A 23,713-nucleotide genomic window follows, 5' to 3' on the forward strand; every position below is an offset into this window, starting at 1 on the left:
CAGATTCACCAGCAACATGATAAGTGCTATTCGAGATCCTTGGAACGTTCCTACCCTAAACCCTAACCATAATCCCTACCCTAACCATAACCATAACCCTTACCTAACCCTTACCTTCACCATTTTAAATGTCAACTTCAATGGGGGTATGGACATCCCAAGGATCTCGGATAGCATGATCCCAAGCAACACGTGGTCTTACAGGTGAGTCTGAGGACCAGCCAACCAGGCTAAAGATCACAAGTACAGAATATTCAATGACGGAGAAACAAAGACAGCCACGGAATCAAGTAACATTTTATTGGTCACATACACATATTTAGCAGATGTTATTGCGGGTGTAGCGAAATGCTTGTGAATGAGAACTTTGATACGAACCACTGAACCAGGACTAAGAGCCATGGCTAAATTGACAGACATTTTTTCCAGTAGACAGTCTGGCTGAACCAGCACAGTGTAGCCATTACCTCATTGCGGCTCCAATTATCCTATCACCACTGGCATGGTGCTGGACAGTGAAGTGGGCAGAAGACAGAGGGAAGAGAAGAGGGCAATGAGTGGAGTAGAGCCTGAGGGGTCTTCCTAAAACACAGGAAGAGCCCACCCTTTCCTGCTCCAGGTCAGTCACCCAATGATGTGAGGTAGTTTACGGTACCGCTATGTTTAACATCTTCCCTCAGGGGACAACTACCCAGCAGGGTCCAGACAGAGTCCAGAGGAGCCACCCTGGACTCTGAAACCAGCTTTAGTCAAACATCTTTGGTCATCCTTGCCAGTGTCATCTTAGTTAGGATTTAGACATTGGCCATGACTTTAATACTTTCTACATAGAATCAAGGTTTGTAGGAGACTACACTGAGAGCCTGGAAGGAGTAGGTGCCAGCTAAACCTTATGGTGTTGAAAACATACTGAGGCCTAACACAGGGCAAGGTCATGAATCTGAGGATATGGATTTAATGTCACACTATTAGCAGTGGTATTCTGACTGGTCGCATTATCTCTAATGAGATACAGAGCAACCCAACCAAAACGAAGGGCAGAAATCCATAGTTTTTTTTATTTTTGAAGAGGGAACTAAAAACATGGCCATCTGGCTCAAAGAGAGAGAGAGAGAGTTTACCGGTTTCCGGCCCTTGTGTGTGTGTGTACTGATGGGGGAAGCTCCCTGAAGAGCAGCTAAAGGTGCTCCACCTGTAGAATAATGGAAATCCCAGAGAACCTTCGCCGTCACGGATTGATTCCCTCGTCACATTTCTAAACACACAGAGAAGTTTGGCAAAAATCTGTTCATATGAACTCCATAGCATATTCTTTGGTTCATCATTTGTTGATGAATAGACCACAATGCTGTGGGGATCTGATTTGGCCATTCATATTTCAGTGCTAGTTATGACAGGAAGAGATGACTCCGACGCAAACATTCAAATCCACAGAGAAAAAGTCACCTTTCGCTTTCTTCAACTCCTAGAAGATAAACACATATGTTTTGGCTGAACTTTTGAGTAAGACACTTTCAACAAATGTTATTCAATATTGCATAATTTGAAGATGTAAAACTTAGCATGAGTACAGTTAAATAGTATTATTTATTTATTTTTTACAAATCCTTGTCCAGTGTAAATTCAAAAGACAGTAAGAGGGGGAAAAAAACAAGCCAAAGAAAGTAGGCTTACTACATCTATTGAGAATCTGATCTGAATACAGGCCAACAGTATTCAGTGAGAATATCATTTCAAAGGGGAAAAAACTAACGGAAACAACAAAACGAGGGGAAAAGGCTTTCATCAGCAAACTGGAAACAGGGGTGTGTTTTCACTACCTCACCACCCACACACCCACTGACACCTTGATAGTGATCTGAAAGTATTGTAAATAAGGAACAATTAGCATTTAATGGGCCTTTATCTGGCAGGGGATCAGTCTAGCTAGCATTAGCATTTTCATAAAGGCCTAAGTGTAGTTGGCTGATTGCTGGATTTAGAAACGGCTTTATGTGTATATGGAGGGAGGAGACCGTCTGGCCCTCTGAAGATTAAGACAGAGCAGAGGGGAGGTGTAGTGGAAAGGGGCAGTCATTTCGGATGCTTCATGCATACACCAAGCACTTTCAAATCTACAGGGAATGTCGTTGACTGTTTTAGGGGGACATCATTACAATATCTACATCAGAATTTGAATGAGTGATCTCAGAGATTCAGAAAAGAAGTAAGAGTTCCACATTATATGTAGAGGTTTAATATGCCAAGCAGGGGCAGATTGGCCTTCTGCCAACTGCTAGATGGGCTGCTCGAAATTGACAGAAAAATATATATATATTTACATATACAAATAAAACAATGAAAAGGGGTGACATGGCTGACACGGCCCATGTGCCTGTTAAGATTCTAGGATTTTGGCAATATTTTTCTATTATACTAATCTATAATGAGCCTTTGGACTGATCAGTGGGCAACGTCCAGCCCTGTTTTCTGATAGGCTGAGCTGCGGTCATGCAAACTCACATTCAAAGTCAAACCCGGCATCCGCAAAGAGACCTACTTCACCTGTCATCAGTTAGACAGCCAAGATCATGGATCTTAAAAAACTAAAAGGGTGCCTATAAATGTGGACTACTCAACTACTCAAAAGCACATTCTACATAGTCACCTCACTCAAAACTTCCTATTTATTGTGCGGCAAAAAACATGATTTGGTCAAACATTATCCTCATGATTCCTGTAATTTTTTACTTAACAGCAACTATTTTACAACCACGATATTTGATATGGCTTTGAGATATAGATGTGCAACAGCCATTGCGAGGGCATGGGACAATGGGCCTCATGGGTCATAGCCTACAACTGCAAAAAAATTATTGGGGACATTATATTTACTGTTGGATGAATACATGGCTAGCAGTGGGTATTATATTTAGAGTAAGCAATCTAGTTCATGTGTTTGAGTTTACACTTCCTCAGGTGTTGAACCCCACATGAATTAGCCTATGATATTAGTTAGTGCACATAAAGATGTATTTATTTTTTCAATAGAAATGAATTGCATACATCTGTAAATCCTGGAGTAAAACATAACAACTTATGGTCTAATTGTCAACCTAGAATTCATGACTATCACTGGATTGGGTTTAACAAAATAGCTTGAATCCTGCATTCCTGCATGGATGTGTTAGATGAAACAACTTATTTCTTGAATACCTCAGTAGTCGATGTATTAAGATGGAGCCGACAGATTTGCAGTATTTATTTATGTTTTTGTGTGTGTTATTTCATACATTATTAGCTGAGAATTGTTTTGTGTTATTACATACGTAGGAAATAACTTTTGGATATCAGAGCGGTGGTAACTCACCAGCATTACGACCAGGAATACAACTTTCCCGAATTGGATCCTTTGTTCGTACCCACCAGGGCAATTTAATTTATTCCAGAGGCTGCTCCAAAAAACTGCAGGTGGAGAAGAGGTATTCAGAGGGGACTTCTAATCCGACTCAGGAGGAGGCATACTATCCACCACTTCCGAGTATATTACTCGTTAATGATCAGTCTCCGGATAATAAAGTAGACAAGCTCAGGGCGAGGAACTCCTTCCAGAGAGACATCAGGGATTGTAACATACTCAGTTTCACGGAAACATGTCTCTCTCGGGATATACTGTCCCGGTCCAGTCAGCCATCTGGGTTCTTAGTACATCGCGCAGAGAGGAATAAAGAACTCTCCAGGAAGAAGAAAGGCGGGGGTGTATGTTTCTGATTAACCACTCATGGTATGATTGTGATGACGTACAGGAACTCAAGTCCTTTTATTCACCCGACCTAGAATACCTCACAATCAAATGCCGACCGCATTACCTCCTGAGAAAATTATCTTAGATTATAGTCATAACCGTGTATATTCCCCCTCAAGCCGATACCAGCCCTCAGAGAACTACACTGGACTTTATGCAAACTGGAAACCACTTATCCTGGGGTTGCATTTATTGTAGCTGGGGATATTAATAAAGCAAATTTGAGGAAAACGCTACAGAAGTTCTACCAACACATTGACTGTAGTACTCGCACTGATAAGACATTGGACAACTGCTACTCAACTTTTCAAAAGGTTTACGCCCTCCCCCACCCTCATGCCGGAAAATCTGATCATGATTCCATTTTGCTCCTCCCTTCCTATAGGCAGAAATTCAAACAGGAAGTACCCATGCTAAGTTCTATTCAGCGCTGGTCTGATCAATCGAAATCCATGTTTCAAGACTGTTTTGATCACGCGGACTGGGATTTGTTCCAGGTATTCTCTGAGAATAACATAGACGAATACACGGATACGGTGACTGAGTACATCAGGAAGTGCATAGGGGATGTTGTTCCTACTGTGACTATTAAAACCTACCCAAACCAGAAACCGTGGATAGATGGCAGAAATACCCATGGAAAGGTGACAGGGAAATGGCTGAATACAAACAGTGTAGTTATTCCCTCTGTAAGGCAATCAAACAGGCAAAATGTCAGTACAGAGACAAAGTGGAGTCGCAATTCAATGGCTCAGACACGAGATGTATGCGGCAGGACAATCACGGACTACAAAGGGAAAACCAGCCATGTCGCGGACACCGACGTCTTGCTTCCAGCCAAGCTAAACACCTTCTTCGCCCGCTTTGAGGATAACACAGGGCCAGTGGCCCGCTCCTAAGGACTGTGGGCTCTCCTTCTCTGTGGCGGAAGTGAGTAAGACATTTAAGCGTGTTAACCCTCGCAAGGCTGCCGGCTCAGACTGCATTCCTTGACAGATCCTCAGAGCATGCGCAGACCAGCTGTCTGGAGTGTTTACGTACATATTCAATCTCTCCCTATCCCAGTCTGCTTTCCCCACTTCAAGATGTCCACTATTGTTCCCGTACCCAAGAAAGCAAAGGTAGCTGAACTAAATGACTATCGTCTCATAGCACTCACTTCTGTCATCATGAAGTGCTTTGAGAGGCTAGTTTAGGATATCACCTCTACCTTACATGACACCCTAGACCCACTTCAATTTGCTTAGATCCACAGACGATGCAATCGCCATCGCACTGCCCTGATGCACAACTGAGCAAGAGGACAAGTACATTAGAGTGTCTAGTTTGAGAAACAGATGCCTCACAAGTCCTCAACTGGCAGCTTCATTAAATAGTACCCGCAAAACACCAGTCTCAACGTCAACAGCCTCTTCACATAGTGATGCGGGCTGGTGTGGATAAAATGCCAGGGACGAATTCTAGTCCCAGTCTGCCCCTGGGTTCTAGAATGGCCAACAGAAACATGCTGGTAGAGGTTTGGTTTAGGGTCAGACTAGAGGTCGACCGATTAATCGGAATGGACGATTAATTAGGGCCAATTTCAAGTTTTCATAACAATCGGTAATCTACATTTTTGGACACCGATCATGGCCGATTACATTGCACTCCACGAGGAGACTGCGTGGCAGCCTGACTACCTGTTTTGCGAGTGCAGCAAGGAGCCAAGGTAAGGTGCTAGCTAGCATTAAACGTATCTTATAAAAAAGGGGATGACTTAACAAAAGTGCATTTGCAGAAAAAAAGCACAATCGTTGCACAAATGTACCTAACCATAAACATCAACGCCTTTCTTAAAATCAATACACAGAGGTATATTTTTTTAAACCTGCATATTTAGTTAAAAGAAATCCAGGTTAGCAGGCAATATTAAACTAGGGAAATTGTGTCACTTCTCTTTGTCACGCCCTGACCTTAGTTATCTTTGTTTTCTTTATTATTTTGGTTAGGTCAGGGTGTGACGACGGTGGTATGTGTGTTTTTGGCTTGTCTAGTTTTTTTTGTATATCTATGGGGTTTTGGTATTGTCTAGGTAAATGTAGGTCTATGGTGGCCTGAATTGGTTCCCAATCAGAGACAACTGTTTATTGTTGTGAAAATATGTCCAGATTAGGCTGGTGTAACCAATGTGAAATGGCTAGCTAGTTAGCGGGGTGCGCGCTAATAGCGTTTCAAACGTCACTCGCTCTGAGACTAGGAGTAGTTGTTCCCCGTGCTCTGCTTTTGTGGAGCGATGGTTAACGATGCTTCGAGGGTGGCTGTTGTCGATGTGTTCCTGGTTCGAGCCCAGGTAGGGATGAGGAGAGGGACGGAAGCTATACTGTTACACTGGCAATACTAAAGTGCCTATAAGAACATCCAATAGTCAAAGGTATATGAAATACAAATGGTATTTAGAGAAATAGTCCTATAATAACTACGACCTAAAACTTCTTACCTGGGAATATTGAAGACTCATGTTAAAAGGAACCACCAGCTTTCAGATTTTCTCATGTTCTGAGCAAGGAACTTAAACGTTCGCTTTTTTACATGGCACATATTGCACTTTTACATTCTTCTCCAACACTTTGTTTTTGCATTATTTAAACCAAATTGAACATGTTTCATTATTTATTTGAGGCTAAATTGATTTTATTTATGTATTATATTAAGCTAAAATAAAAGTGTTCATTCAGTATTGTTGTAATTGTCATTATTATAGATAAATAAATAATCAGATTAATCGGTATCGGCTTTTTTTGGTCCACCAATAATCGGTATCGGCGTTGAAAAATCATAGTCGGTCGACCTCTAGGTCTGACAGCGCATCTCAGCCAAGCCAAGAAACACACAGTAGTGCCATCATAGGAAGGGTGCTTTTCAGTGAACAGTTTGGACATATTTTCAGAAACAAATATATTATTTTTTGGCAGCATGTTTTCATGTTGCAATAAATAAAATAAAACTACAGCATAGCCAACGGTTTAATAAGGAGACCTTGAGCAATCTACGGCTGGGAATATTGTTGGGAATGAGTGTAGGTGGAAGCAAGAAAAACGGTTGTGGCTTCTCTTCATCTCCCAAAGCGATACCCACCTACGCCATCAGAAACACACAAACGACCCCAATCGACCTCAATCTGATGGTTCCAGCATTAAATTCATTGGTGTAGGCTGCTAGTGTTGAGACCAGAAACACAGTCCTCAGTATAAATGATTGCTTCTGCAATCAGCAGAAATGTTAAACAATACATAAGCGAGGCAATAATTCCACTGGTTGCTGCCACTATTTATACAGGGTTGACAAATTAAGGGGTAATATATAATGATGGAAACGGCTAATCTTCCACTGATCTTCCCAGGCTTAACACAATGGAGTTTCTGATGAGGTTAGAGAGAGGCAGTCAGAAGCCAAATTCCTCTCGCCCCCTTGCCACCCAAACACAGCTTTTTACCCATTCCACAGTGAATGGTCTTCCTCCCAGCTGCAGAGCTTATGTCACTTGAACACTATTATAATTGCTTTAAGCCAGCCGGGGAAAAAACACATTCATATTTTCTTGGCATCCCAGCGGCAGGCCGGATGGCTGCAGTCAGCATCTGCAGTCATTAACCCTGGATGCCATGGGAATGGTATGGCACAGACAGATGCCCAGGGGGCTGGTAGGCCTACATATGATGTAAATATTGGAAAAAAGGGCAGGAGGACTGGAGCCATTAAATTAAGAAGGCACGAATCCCCTGGAATAGAGTCATGAAAACTGCCCTGGGCAGCGGTCTAAGGCACTGCATCTCAGTGCTTGAGGCGTCACTACAGACACCCTGTTTAGAGTCCAGGCTGTATCACAACCACCCGTGATTGGGGAGTTCCATAGTGCGGCGCACAATTGGCCCAGCGTCGTCCAGGTATGGCCGGTGTAGGCCGTCATTGTAAATAAGAATTTGTTCTTAACTGACTTGCCTTGTTAAATAAAGGTTTTTAAAAACTGGAAAGAAGGAAATAAAGAAAACTGCCAACAGAAGAGTTAGCTCAAGATGCACTGTTAGCATGTGGAAACAGTGCCAGGGAAACTATACCCAAGCATGGATGCTGTCATACCTTGTCCATAGACTGCTTGCAGGGTAAGGAAACCAATATGTCATTTTGTAATTTGGGTGAAATATCTAAGTAACCCACTCTCTATCTGTAATTGAAATGCACTGTATACAAAATTGTGCACTGGACACAACTTTTTTTGTGCAGTTATTATGCTAAATTTCCTACAAGTATTTTGTGTCTATTTCACAATAATCTGTGATAGTGGCTTGGTTGAGGCCCTCTGCTCCACAAACAGTTACAAATAATAAGTAGAACAGCCTTCAAAAGCATTGGTCCAACCCTCAGCTTGGGATGGGACTATCTGAACAAAATCACAAACATGCAGTCACTCAACTAACTCTTCAAAAGAATCTCCTCACAACAAGGGGAAACCGAACTAACTCAAGTACAGTGACTCAAACTGAATCTGTGGGTGGGTGGATCTCTCTCTCTCAGCAGATATTGAGATCTGGCCTGTGCCCAAACACAACGAGTAAACCGTTACAGCAGTTTTCCTCTTCCACTTTGAGGAACCGGGTGTCGCACAGCGTTGGCGGACTGACACAAATACACTTAAGATAATGCATTACTCTACAAGAGGAGGGTCTTCAGTCAGCAATGCCAACAAACTGTCAAATGGGATCGTCACAAGAACACCAAATATGACATTGTCACATTATCACTAGACCAAATTACTGGAGCTATTTATGACTCACTGTGTCACTGTGGAGGGGAATACCAGTTAAATGTGCTGTACTATAATAACGACTTATTTTGGACCATGTAGAGCCATGACACACGGCCTTAAGTCTGACACATGTTCTTCGGTTCGGTCCAAGCCAAGGCCAGACCAGGAGACGGACTGTCTCCCAACTGCTATTCTGTCAGGTCACCCATTCAGGTTACACACACACACACACACACACACACACACACACACACACACACACACACACACACACACACACACACACACACACACACACACACACACACACACACACACACACACACACACACACACACACACACACACACACACACACACACACAAACTGCTGTCCAGGACCTTCTTACTCCTCTGGGCCAGACACAGAGGGAGATGATGAGAGTAGCAGTGTCTGCTGGGATGGCTAATGCTGAAAGAGAGAACACTGTACAGAACACTCATGCATAGGCTGCATCCCAAATGGTACTAATATAGCCATACAGTCAGCTGCTACAGTCGGAACCTAATAACTGTAAATGAGGTAGGAACCTGTTCTGAAAATTCTTATTTTGAAGGTATAGAAGAGTTCCAATCTCATTATGGTTTCCTTTCTATTAATTTACCCAAAATTTCCAAAACCAAACTGCCCAGCGACCAGGTTAAAACCTTGTTTGTCTCACACTCCCATTTTGAGTACTGTACTTCAACAGCAGCAGTTACAACAAAAACTACCCACCCACCAATGTTGATCTGATAAACATTGCCCCTCTCCAGAACCGGATCTTAATGTCACTGCAAAAACATTTCCTCCCAAAGGACGTTAGTTCAGTACAGCAGGAGACCTGCAAGTCAACAGCAGATTCAGATTCCGTGTTTAATAGTCACATATACAGGGTTGCAGGTGTGACTGCAGGGTACAGTGTTTAACAGTCACATGTACAGGGTTGCAGGTGTGACTGCAGGGTACAGTGTTTAACAGTCACATGTACAGGGTTGCAGGTGTGACTGCAGGGTACAGTGTTTAATAGTCACATGTACAGGGTTGCAGGTGTGACTGCAGGGTACAGTGTTTAACAGTCACATGTACAGGGTTGCAGGTGTGACTGCAGGGTACAGTGTTTAACAGTCACATGTACAGGGTTGCAGGTGTGATTGCAGGGTACAGTGTTTAATAGTCACATGTACAGGGTTGCAGGTGTGATTGCAGGGTACAGTGTTTAACAGTCACATGTACAGGGTTGCAGGTGTGATTGCAGGGTACAGTGTTTAACAGTCACATGTACAGGGTTGCAGGTGTGATTGCAGGGTACAGTGTTTAACAGTCACATGTACAGGGTTGCAGGTGTGATTGCAGGGTACAGTGTTTAACAGTCACATGTACAGGGTTGCAGGTGTGATTGCAGGGTACAGTGAAAATCTTAGGCTTCGAGCTCCAACCTGCAGGTCTAAGTGAAATAAAATAATGAAAATGGCAATAAAAACAACAATAGAAATAGCTCTATAAACATAATAACAACAGTAGCAGGGATGAATAAATACATGTCAATTGGGGTGGAGGCAGAGTAAAGACTGTTTAGGGGGTGGGGGATGACCATAAGGGGAGAAGCATGACCAGAGGTGGTGTGGGGACCAAATGAAATAAAAAACAATACAAATATTTATTTTAAAAAGTAATAATATACATATTAACAACTGCACCAGTGATGAATGCCGTGGGGAGTGGGGGGGGAGAATGTCAATAGGGGGAGCAGCAGGTAAGGTAAGTGATCATTGAGGGTGGGGAATGTCCAGGGGAGCAGCAGGGGGCCAGGGTGGAGTCGGTCGCTGACTAGTGGTGGCTATTCAGCAGCCTGATGTCCCAGGTGCAGAGAGCTAACTACACTACACTGCTGTTTAGTATTCGTGACAGGGAGAAAGCAGCACTGGTGAATACATTTTACCTTTATATTTTGGTAATTTAGCAGATGCTCTTATCCAGAGTGACTTAGTCAGTGCAGTCTGCCAGTCCTCTGTACTCTAACATACAGTGACACTGATGTTTGAAATATGGGTGGATTTTCCCATTCGTCTTCATGTATTCCGTGGCTCTGATACAGGGTAGTTAACGATGAACAGGGATTCAGATACCCTCAGTTCCATTGTAAAACAAATACATCTGTGGTTTGGATTGCTTTAGACTTGATTGATTTGTGATTATGGGCTCAATATTAATGGGGCGGCAGGTGGCCTAGTGGTTAGAGCGTTGGACTAGTAACTGAAAGGTTGCAAGATTGAATCCCCGAGCTGACAAGGTAAAAATCTGTCATTCTGCCCCTGAACAAGGCTGTTAACCCACTGTCCCTAGGCTGTCATTGAAAATAAGAATTTGTTCTTAACTGACTTGCCTAGTTATGTAAAGGTCTAAAAAAAATCTCAATGAATCATCCTCATATTATGTAGGTGTTCCATGCTAGTGAGGATCTTAGAGACGTAGCTCTTTCTAAGCACTGTGGCTCATTCAGCAAAACCACCAGCAATGTAATTTCACTGCAGCAAGGGTTTCACAAGTGGCAAGTTGGTCATTTCAAACATGGAGCTGAGGTTAGAGAGACTATATTTTCCTGATGCCAAATTGCAACCCACCCCCAGCCCGGGAAAAAAAAATATCCCCAAACCCCTAGTCACAGACCCCAAAAACACAATGAGGGATGTTTTTAACACCAGGTCATTCACACCTCTCCACAGTGACCACCAAGGGGGGGGTCCAGTTCTTTATACCTCTAAAGGGAAAGACACTGGGGCTGACGGAAGGAGAGTCACACAGCCATCCCTCTGATCCCCTCTCATTCACCACAGCTGTCTGGACACAAACTGTCTCTGTTGTCTCCCTTGTGCAAACATTAACCGTGAGAGTAGCAGCATTGTGGTCAATTCCATTTCACACACACACACACACACACACACACACACACACACACACGCTCTACAAACACACAAGCATTGTATCATTTTAATATTGTAAATATTATATTAAAGTTGTAATAGAGTAATAATGTAATTTGTTTATGATGTAGACTGTTGTTTTAATGTAATTGTTGTCTTCCTGTGTGGACCCCAGGAAGAGTAATGGGAATCCTAATAAATACTAAAATTGTCATTCAAGATTTGAATCTGAACTGGAATGATGGCAATAGCTCTATTTTGATTCCAATGTTTGGTCTGGCTAGATCCATTTCCCCCAAAAGGAGTGTGCCATTACAAGTCTGTACAATGAATGGAGTCCCTTTTTGACCCTAATAGGGCAAAAGAAACCAGGACTGCTGTCAGTTAAAGATTCCTGGGGTGTTTCAGGGCCCCGGTCAGCAGGCTAAGCATGTCCCCATTAACCTTTAAAACAACACACTGGGCCAGCAGGTAGCCTTGAGGTTAGAGCGTTGAGCCAGAAAACCGAAAGTTTGCTGGTTTGAATAGCAGGGCTGACAAGGTGAAAAATATATAAATGTCACTGTGCCCTTGAGCAAGGCATTCCCTGGCGGAGTTGGGATATGCAAAAATATGCATTTTTATTACACACTTGTGTGTAACAGGACAAATATAAGCACCCCCAAATTATTATTATTATTATAATACAGAATGACCAGACCAACCTCACAGGCCCGAAGCGAGAACAGAGAAAGACTCAAATATGCCTTTTAAAAAGGGAATAAATAAATAAAGAACATGGGAGTCACATGGAAAGTTTCTCAGATGGAAAACAGCAAACCTTCACACAAAGAGCCCCATTGTCCAACACAGAGGGCCATGAAAAGCAGCTAATCGCAGAGCAGAGAACCTGAGTGAAGAATACCTTGGCAACCCAAATATACAGGCCCAATTTAAACAACGTCTACCCCTTACACGAACTGTGATTTATAAACAGCAACTCACAAAAGAAAATAGCAAAAATGAAAACAATACCAGAAATCTGCTTGATCATATGGTGAGGGAGACAGTGCAGACACAGAAAATATTTCTGTTTTAGCAGCTAACACAGCCCCTGGTCCAGTATTAATATTGGTTGAGCACAAACCTTATTTAAGTGGGTAAACTCCAGGAAAGTGACCAACATGAACGATGACCTGACCTCGATCTGGGTACGACACAGTTAAAGCATCCATGATCTAATGGAGAACACCACCAAGCCCATCTCAACCACGTGGTATCCATGACTAAATATCTCCTTATGACTGCCTTCCAATGCAATCTGTACATACACTACACCAGACCCACAAGAAAGACAGAGACAGACAGACCCCATTCTGCTCAGCCCACAACATTTGTGATTCCCAGAGGATTTATTTATTTGGATCACCATTAGCTTTTTGCAGATGCTACTCTTCCTAGGGTTCACATTATCTCACTTCATCCAAGTTAAAATTGTCTCTTGACATATCGCCCTTTCTCGACGGACAGGACTACCTGCTGTTATTGGAGTAAATAACATAAATATACGGCCCAGAAGCAGACATCGATCAGTCCAGACAGAGACACTCCCGGACAGCCAGGCCTGTCATCTATAGTCTGACCTCTGACCTCAGCCATGTTAACAGTCCACACCCTGAATCCCTGTCTGGCTCCAGAAACAGGGAAGGAGGAATGTGCTTCTGCTGCTGCTGGATGGACGGAGAGGTATTAAGCAGTTCTCCTTCTCAGCCCGGTGGATCTGCTGTGGCCTTGCTGAGATTCATAGAGCCAAGTCAGGTTGAGGAGGAGACCTGTCCTGACAAGGCCCCATACTGTGCTGCTACTTCTCTCTGTAGACTCTACATACAGGGGACCATAAATAAAGTCTCGCTGGTGTCTAACTGACAGGGGCCCTCACACACAGTTCATGAACCCTATTCTCAGGCAGTCTACCACGGTGGCCTCAGTGCAGAGCTAGTGTCCTCTCTGTCCGCTAGCTTATTTCATTCTATTAGACCAGGCCAGGGGGCATGACAGGAATCCGACACACATACACTCATGGAGCCACGCTATCAGTGACAGAGAAAGTCTGTCTGTGTGTAGTAGGGTGGGAGATGAATGTATGAGTACGCTCTGTCTCGCCCTTTCTCACTTTTGTTTGTTTCCGTAGGCCTATGCTACTGTTGAGGCTCCTAAATAAAACAGAGAGAGAGAGAGACGATAGAGAAAGGAGTCTTCAAACAGCTGGCCGTGAGAGGAGTCTTTGGCACGTGCTTTATGTTTTCCAGAGAAGAATTTATCCTACAGGTACAGGTCAGAGGTGCTGTGTGTGCATCTTGCATCAGGCACAGAGAACATCCTCCCCCATCCCAGACAGAGACTGACCTCACCCATGGATTCCAGCTACTCCTGTACTAGCCACAACATGGGCGACAGTCTGATAACTAATAAAACTTCACGGAGAAGAAGACGAGTGACAACTGGAAACGTATGTTTCTGTTTCCTGCTGGATTATGTTTCTGACGTGTGAAATGTGGGGGAAAAATTCAATGATTTAGTCAAAGACCAGATTTAAACTTTGCTCTCATCCCGTGTCTAGTTTGGCAAGCATCTGAACAGTAGCATTAGTGAGAGTACAAGACAGTGGGTAGATATATGCTAAATTTAGTATCCCCCTCATGCAGACATTTTCTTCACCAACCCATTGTCTTAGCTCTCCTCCCCCTAGCCATGACGTCTCCGCTGTTAAAAGTTCAGATGAAGTCATCGACCAGAGAAATGACTGCTGCTCTAGCTGCTGCTGTGACTTCATTCACGGGACGGGGGGTGGGGGGGGGGTAAATGAAAGAAAAGACCCTGCAGAATTACATCAGACCCGAGGAAGGGGGCAAAGAGGGAGGTATAGGAGATTTAATACACTCTTGACACAGACTGCCAGCCTCACGTCCTAAATCATAGTGTTCCTAGACGTAGAGCCCCTGCCTGTTAGAAAGATATAGACCAATGGCAGCAGCCCCTTAAAGGAGTGAGTGAGGAGGAGAATCCCACCCTGTCTGTGTCTGAACTGTAGTCGAAGGAACTAGTGAAGTGGGGAGGAGAAACTGGAGCCACTGGCGGCCCACTCGGCACAAAGCCCCTCTCCTAAACCCCTGGCTGGCTGGCGAGACAGTAAAAAAACACAGCCAGCCAGGATGTCTGATTGCGTCTGGCCACAGTGGCCCGGCTAGCCGCTAGCTTCACTTTGGATAATGATTATTACAATTACAGGGCAGACAACTAGGTCCAGGCTGAGTCGCTGACACTGCATACTGATGAGTGGTGGTCGACTCAGTCAAAGCAATCTTATTCTGACACACATAGCCCCAGGATGGCAGCGACACAGCTGTGAATCTGCCAGCATGTCATTTACTTCCCTCATGCTGCATTCCTACTGATATAAGAGCTGTTGTTGCTATGGTTATTGATACAAAGACCAGATGTTGTCATTTGCTGGATGTCATTGTGGCCGTCCGGGCACCTTCATCAACTATGTCTGTCTTCAGACTATCTATCAGTCCATTTACCTGACCACATATCAACTGTGCTGCTCCAGTAGTCTGTTTACCCCGTAATAAGTCTGGACTAAGCTCTAAGCCCTTCTTAATGAGTGATCTCAGCAGCAATATAGACAGGACTGATGTGATGGAGCCACTGCATGCCAGGATGCTGAGATAATAGTCACAGCATGTTTGTGACACAGACACAGAGATCACATTCCCATAATGCCAAGCGGCATAACACTAAATTGCACAGGAGCATTTCAGAGTAAGACCAATAAGTCTGGTATGGAGGAAGAGGTGGATGGTGATCACATCAAAAGAACAGAGTTGGGGTAAAGCTGCTTCTAATTGGCTCTTTGTTTGACATTTAGAGCCAATGAGAGATTAGAGGTCAGAATGAAATCCAATTTTAGGACAATGAGATTACAGTTTAAAGACTATTATATGAAAAGGTTTTCCCAAATATGGCACAAATGTCATCTTTATTGAGTTTAATCTCAGCTTGATGTTCACTTTTGATCCTATATGTTTATATTCTATAGCATTCTAATAGAGTACCCATAGAATTATCACAGATTACTAATGTTACCTAAATTATAGAGACCAGCTTTCCAACTAAAGGCTTCAGGCTCTCCGGCTTGCAGAACACACTTTTTTTTAGGTGTAATTTGTGTAAATGAGGTTATAAAGAAAATCTGCCTGTTAAACCCAAAATCTTCAGTTTTACCTTAGACAAAACACACACACTGGATACCTCACAGACGCCGACTGGTTTAAAGGGGTTGACACAGGTAGACCCATGCAACAGAGTGATCTTGAAATCTCAACGGCTGAGACGAACTAAAATGGAAGATGCCCTGACGGTTTTCTAATAAAACTGATGGGTGTGCGCGCTGAAGTCTTAATGAGGTATGATAACAAGTGTACATCTCAGCAAAATTGTTGTTTTTTGAGGCCATTTAGTTACAATTGAAGCTGTATTTAATTGCCACTGACATATAAAGGAAATAATGTGGCCAACCCACTGACTAAAACACTTTTTCTAATAGGAAAGTTTGCGCTTTATACAGGGGCACGGGCCATTCCGAATTCTAATATAGGGTGGTCACTCACTGGTCAAGTCATTAGATAAGGACCTTTCTTCAGTGCGCGTGAAGAAAGGATGGATTTCTAACCAAAATCAAAGAGAACATCTAATTCTATGTGCAATTACCATATATATTAATTGGATTTATGAAATGTAGGCTATTGTAAAATATTTTGTTGATAGGCTATTTGCATGAACCCGAGAATAAACACTCTAAACTCCTTGGATCATATTTGCCACTTGGAGCCTATAATGAAATGTACCAACAAATGCCTAATTTGTCCCACTATGTTTGCAGTAACTTGCCAAATGACTTCCAAGTTAGAAAGAAAAAACCTACCTTGAAGAATTGGTCAAGTAAAATTCCACGGAATATCCAAAGTAGCTCCCATTAGGTCCGCTGTAGACCGTGGGGTTTTCCACGTCCAAGTTGAACGCAGCACACAACTGTAGGATAATTATCAGACAAACCCCAATGCAGCAGAATGGGTAGTTCACTTCTCCCGGCTTCTCAGAACGGTATCTTCTGGAACCCATTCTATTTCTAAATGAATCCACTAAAATGTGTTTTGTTTTAATCAACACCTGAGTTGCTCTAATGTTTTCAGATCCGTAGAGCTTGTGGAGTGGTTGTTGTACCTATTTATCTAAACTGCATGCCTTGAAACTAAAACTCGCTGTATATATCTCCTAAATGCTCAGTCAGCTTCTTCCTTCGGCGTCCTCGCCGCTCGCTGTCCCTCACTACGCTCGCTCTGCAACTAATTGAGGGAACATTGAAAGGAGGTAGTTCCTCGACTCGTGACAACTTTAGGAGAGGTGGAGCTCTTGATTCACAAAAAGACAGACAGAAGAGAAAACTAGTGTATAACTTCAGTGGGCTACACTCAGAACCGATTCATCTGCATGTTACAGCATCCTAGAAGATTCCGGAGAAATTTTCCCGACCTGGGTGTTCTGATTGTTTCATTCTCACCATGGCGCGCTGCCATCATTTGCATTCAATCGTTCCGAATGAGGGGTTTAGTCTGATAAAGACATGGTTGCGTGCCTGTCTGACCTAAACCGTTTCTACCTGGGTCGTACTGAGAAACAGAGAGAGAGAGAGCAAGACAGGTCGATGATAACCAGATATATTATTAACTGGCTGAACAGTGGACACAGAGTAACATCAAAGGTCCTTATGATCCAATAGTATCTTATATCTCTCTGGGCTGTGACCTATTCCTGATAGGCCTTGGAATTAAGTGACAATAGTGGTTATTTACCAAGACCCGTTTCTTGAGGTACAAAGGCATTTGATGGTTATTTGTGGCAGCTAGGAATGCAGATTGCTTACATTATTTCAAAACGGAACCATTACAGATCAAGGTTGTAGAGAAAGCTGTGATTCTAGGCCCTGATGATCATAATAGCCATCTCCATGTATCAGTCTCTTTTAACATGAGTGGTATCACAAAGTCTGGGCTGCATATGTTTTCTATTAGTTGAATTGTGTTATGTGATCAGCGTGAGGTTCTCTCCCAGGGTGTGGGAACTATGGTAACATTTCCTATTTCTGTTTCTGAGTCACACCAAAGGAGACCCACACCGTTGGAATGTGGTTACGCTGCAAGTCAGAAGCAGCCACCTGACTGAAATTAGACATTTGATAAAGCCACTCGCCTGGCTGGAAATAGTGACTGTTGGTTTATCTGAATCACCCAGCTAAGTAAGATTGGGACTGAGGGGCCACATTTAGCAGGGTGGCACTAAGTACTGAGGACTGTCCCCTCAAGGCTCATTCATATTTAGAACTACACTACCAGAAGAAATGGTTTTAATGCTCTTTTGAACCAACATGGGTTCATTGGGTGGCTTCATATGGCTCTCAAGAACGTTAGCCATAGAACTACTAAGCACCCTTATTTTAAGCAGTATAGTATAGTCTCTGCCGAGGGGGAAGAGGGTCCAGTCGTGGAGCTGTTGGGAAAAATGCTGATCGTCAGTGGGGCGATTCACAGCTGTCGGGGGCAACGTGCCGGTTCACAGCCCTAATCCTGCTAGTGCTCCCGTTCCGTCTCTCTCACTCCCTTTTTAGACCCACATGATGAGCTTGCAGACGGATGGAAGTGAAACCCTCTGTGTATGACAGGGGTTTACTGTTCCAACCAGACCATATCACTGTTTCTGATGACAAAATTCTGTCGTTTTTTAATGGCGCAGTGATTTGCGAGTGATTTGCCATTGACCCTTACACTTATGAACACACCCTCATTGGCTTAATCGGTTAATTCGGGGAGACGAGCGAGGTAAAGAAATACTTCAGGGACAGATAAAAGAGCTGTGTACTCCAAGTCAGTTATTATCGTGGCTGATCATTCCACCAGGCAATATGTTATCTATTATCCCACTAAACTGCAAGGGACAAGAATGTACCCTCAAACAAGCTGAGGTGTTTGACGTGGATTTCAAAAACCTGTCCGGTAACACTTAAACCTGTGTGGTAACACTAGTAACAACATTGTACTAACATGTTAGAATACAGTGACTGTTCCTTATTCCACATGTGTAAATAACAAACACAGTTCAACTCCATTACCGTAAACGCACAGCAAGTCCTATGTAGGCCTAATTGCTGTAGTAATTTACAGTGTTACTACACAGGTATAAGCACACATTTAATGACATTTTGCAGTTCTGCTTAGAACTCGATTTCAGTACAGTGATTCTTACAGAATACGTGTCATACTTCGTAAGCTCTCAGAACAGGAAGGGTATCCAACGTTGGTACTGTACAGATAATGTGAAGGTAAAACAGCAGGAAAACAGCAGGTAATGCAGTTGGATTTAGGTCAAGGTTGTTTTCTAGGAGTGCTCCCATTTCATCCAGAAGGTCATGTTCAATATGCTAGGAACAGACCAACAGAGAACAGGAAGGAGAGCATTGAAAATGCGTAACACTTGATCTATACTCTGACTGAGAGTCAGCCCATCCACATGGAACTGAAAACACCCTGTTCTGTTCTTTCCAACGTCGTCTTGAGATCACGCAACTGAACCGTGTTTTTTTTTTTTTCATATTTTTCTCTGTGTATTTGCTTGAAATTCCCTCTCACAAGAGATTTTTCACGAAAAAACGGGGTGCGGATATCCCCGTGCCTCCACTGTGACATCCCCACTGGGTTGTCAAGGCAACATATTAGAAGCACAACAAAACACTTATAGTACATCATTGCAGCACTCCAAACAAGAGATTTCTCACAAAAAGGGGTGCGGATATCCCCGTGCCTCCACTGTGACATCCCCACTGGGTTGTCAAGGCAACATATTAGAAGCACAACAAAACACTTATAGTACATCATTGCAGCACTCCAAACAGCTGGTGAGAAATCTCTTATAAATATCACTCTCTCTCTCTCTCTCTCTCTTTCTTACAGGCAACTGGACATGTGTCTTTCCGTACATTGGGGTAAGGTATTAATAGCAGCTCCACAAGGCCAGTCAACTTTTTGATCCTGACACAAAAAAATGTCTAAGGTTGAAACTTGCTCTTCATTTACAACTGCCTTTGAACCGGTATCGTGATTCATTTGAACTGTTGCACTAACTGTTACACTGACTGTTACACTGGCTGTTACACTGGCTGTTACACTGACTGTTACACTGGCTGTTACACTGACTGTTACACTGACTGTTACACTAACTGTTACACTGACTGTTACACTGACTGTTACACTGGCTGTTACACTGACTGTTACACTGGCTGTTACGCTGACTGTTACACTGGCTGTTACACTGACTGTTACACTAACTGTTACACTGACTGTTACACTGGCTGTTACACTGACTGTTACACTGGCTGTTACACTGACTGTTACACTGGCTGTTACACTGACTGTTACACTGACTGTTACACTGGCTGTTACACTGACTGTTACACTGACTGTTACACTAACTGTTACACTGACTGTTACACTGACTGTTACACTGGCTGTTACACTGACTGTTACGCTGGCTGTTACGCTGACTGTTATACGCTGACTGTTACACTGGCTGTTACACTGACTGTTACACTGACTGTTACACTGACTGTTACACTGGCTGTTACACTGACTGTTACACTGGCTGTTACACTGACTGTTACACTGGCTGTTACACTGACTGTTACACTGACTGTTACACTGACTGTTACGCTGGCTGTTACACTGGCTGTTTCACTGGCTGTTACACTGACTGTTACACTAACTGTTACGCTAACTGTTACGCTGACTGTTACGCTGGCTGTTACACTGGCTGTTACACTGAAGTCCTGTTACATTTGCTATGCGGCACAGTGGAATGGGCCAGAGAGCGAAAAAAAGCTTAGTACTGTGAATTATTTGGTCTCCAAATATCAGTAGATCTTCAACTCTCATGTATTTCATACTAAGAATAATAAAGACCAAGACCAAGACCTGTATTGACTGTTTTTACTCTGTTTCCCCCCAAAGCTAGAACATTCACACATTCAGAGATGAATGCTTATGCAGCAACTAATGGCAAGTGCATCTGATATTCAAACCCCCACTATTCACTGAGCCCCTGTCCTACCCTCATTTCTCTCTGTAAGACAAACAGTTGTCTGACAGATACGGACACAGTGGGGGTTGGTTTGGAGTGCCACTCCAATGGCTGTTATAAGGCAACCCCATCCCCCTTTGAACTGCAGACCACCTGCTCTGATTCTCCACACCTCAGCACACATGCACTCACTCACGCACACACCCACACAGACATACACACACACACACACACATACACACACACACACACACACACACACACACACACACACACACACACACACACACACACACACACACACACACACACACACACACACACACACACATCCACTCTCTCTCACACACACACACACACACACACACACACACACACACACACACACACACACACACACACACACACACACACACACACACACACACACAGTACCAGTCAAAAGTTTGGACACACCTACTCATTCAAGAGTTTTTATTTATTTATTTTTTTACTCTGTTATTGTAGAATAACAGCGAAGACATCAAAACTATGAAATAACACATATGGAATCATGTAGTAACCAAAAAAGTGTTAAACAAATCAAAAATATTCTTCAAAGTAGCCACCCTTTGCCTTGATGACAGCTTTGCACACTATTGGCATTCTCTCAACCAGCTTCCTTAGGAATGCTTTTCCAACAGTCTTGAAGGAGTTCCCACACATGCTGAGCACTTGTTGGCTGCGTTTCCTTCACTCTGCGTTCCAACTCATCCCAAACCATCTCAATTTGGTTGAAGTTGGGTGATTGTGGAGGCCAGGTTATCTGATGCAGCACTCCATCACTCTCCTTGGTCAAATAGCCTTTACACAGCCTGGAGGTGTGTTTTGGATTATTGTCCCACTAAGCGCAAACCAGATGGGATGGTGTATCGCTGCAGAATGCTGTGGTAGTCATACTGGTTAAGTGTGCCTTGAATTCTAAATAAATCACAGACAGTGTCACCAGCAAAGCACCCCCACATCATCACACCTCCTCCACCATGCTTCAATGTGGGAACCACACATGCGGAGATCATCCATTCACCTACTCTGCGTCTCACAAAGACATGGCAGTTGGAACCAAAAATCTCAAATTTGGACTCATCAGACCAAAGGACAGATTTCCACCGGTCTAATGTCCATTGCTCGTGTTTCTTGGCCTAAGTAAGTCTCTTCTTCTTATTGGTGTCCTTTAGTAGTGGTTTCTTTGCAGAAATTTGACCATGAAGTCCTGATTCACACAGTCTGCTCTGAACAGTTGATGTTGAGATGTGTCTGTTACTTGAACTCTGTGAGGTGCAATCTGAGGTGCAGTTAATTGCCGATTTCTGAGGCTGGTAACTCTAATTAACTTATCCTCTACAGGAGAGGTAACTCTGGGTCTCCTTTCCTGTTGTGGTCCTTTTGCGGATTGACTAACCTTCATGTCTTAAAGTAATGATGGACTGTCATTTCTCTTTGCTTATTTGAGCTGTTCTTGCCATAATATAGACTTGGTCTTTTACCAAATAGGGCTATCTTCTGTATTCCACCCCTACCTTGTCACAACACAACTGATTGGCTCAAACGCATTAAGAAGGAAAGAAATTCCTCAAATGAACTTTTAATAAGGCACACATGTTAATTGAAATGGATTCCAGGTGACTACCTCATGAAGCTGGTTGAGCGAATGCCAAGAGTGTGCAAAGCTGTCATCAAGTCAAAGGGTGGCTACTTTGAAGAACCTCAAATATATTTGGATTGGTTCAACACATTTTTGGTTAATACATGATTCCATATGTGTTATTTCTTAGTTTTGATGTCTTCATCATTATTATACAATGTAGAAAATAGTTTTAAAACATAAAGAAAAACCCTGGAATGAGTAGGTGTGTTCAAACTTTTGACTGGTACTGTACATTCATGCGACACACACATCACATCTGCTGCGACCAGACTGTTCTGGATTTGGGGACTGTGAAAAGTCTCCTGGTGGAGTGAGTGTGTGTGTGTCAGTGCTGTGTGTAAGTTGACTATGTAAACTATTTGGATTTTTTAACACAAAGTTTCTTATAAAAACAAGAAGTGACGCAGTCAGTCTCTCCTTTACCTTTAGCTAAGAGAGACTGGCATGCATAGTATTGATATTAACGCCCTGATTACAGTGACGAACAAGACGTGCAGCTGCAGTTTTTCTAGGTTCTTCTTTGTGGCACCTGACCATATGACTGTGCAGTAATCAAGATAAGAGAAAACTACAGCCTGCAGGACTTGCTTTGTGGAGTGCGGTGTCAAAAGGCAGTATCCCATACGTACGACTAATAAAACTTGAAACATTTAAGTCCTAATGCTAGCACCGCTTTACCGCACTACAGACAGCAAACAAGGGTCACAACAGGTTACACGGGATGTGCACACACACAAGTAAAGCCACTGCAAGCAACAGCAGGAGTTGTAACCTGTTTGTTCTTTTGCTTGTTGGCAAAGCTCTTTATTTGACATCTTGTTTTGTGATTTGTTTACCTAAGGGTAAATGCTGTGTCTAAGAAGGAAATTGGAGGCAATAATGACAGATTTTATTGTTATTCAGTTATTATAAAGGCTTGGTTTGCAAATGGAAAAGAGAGCTGGCACTTAGCGACGTGTGAGTTAAACAAGGGGTATTACTGTAGTCTCCAAATCCCAAAGGACTGGCCTTAATCTAAACCTTAAGTCTTAAACCGAAAATACCTTTAACACACACACACACACACACAACTCAGCCCCTCCTCTGTATTCCCTCCTTGCCCCCTATCTCTCCTCTACTGTAATGATACAGTGCCTTGCGAAAGTATTCGGCCCCCTTGAACTTTGCGACCTTTTGCCACATTTCAGGCTTCAAACATAAAGATATAAAACTGTATTTTTTTGTGAAGAATCAACAACAAGTGGGACACAATCATGAAGTGGAACAACATTTATTGGATATTTCAAACTTTTTTAACAAATCAAAAACTGAAAAATTGGGCGTGCAAAATTATTCAGCTCCTTTACTT

The 23,713-nt window shown here is 43.0% G+C and overlaps 1 protein-coding gene across 1 annotated transcript in view; it reads right to left on the reverse strand.

The window, feature by feature from the left end:
- The window catches only part of itga5 (integrin, alpha 5 (fibronectin receptor, alpha polypeptide)), a 51,638-nt gene extending 34,758 nt beyond the window's left edge, over positions 1–16,880 (reverse strand). The window contains exon 1 of the mRNA XM_020459501.2: positions 16,477–16,880. Within this exon, the coding sequence (XP_020315090.1) occupies positions 16,477–16,673 (197 nt within the window). The 5' untranslated portion in view covers positions 16,674–16,880. The remainder of the gene's footprint in view (positions 1–16,476) is intronic.
- Positions 16,881–23,713: the final 6,833 nt, after the last annotated feature.

Source organism: Oncorhynchus kisutch, linkage group LG24 (genome assembly GCF_002021735.2).
Source record: "Oncorhynchus kisutch isolate 150728-3 linkage group LG24, Okis_V2, whole genome shotgun sequence".
NCBI lineage: Eukaryota > Metazoa > Chordata > Actinopteri > Salmoniformes > Salmonidae > Oncorhynchus > Oncorhynchus kisutch.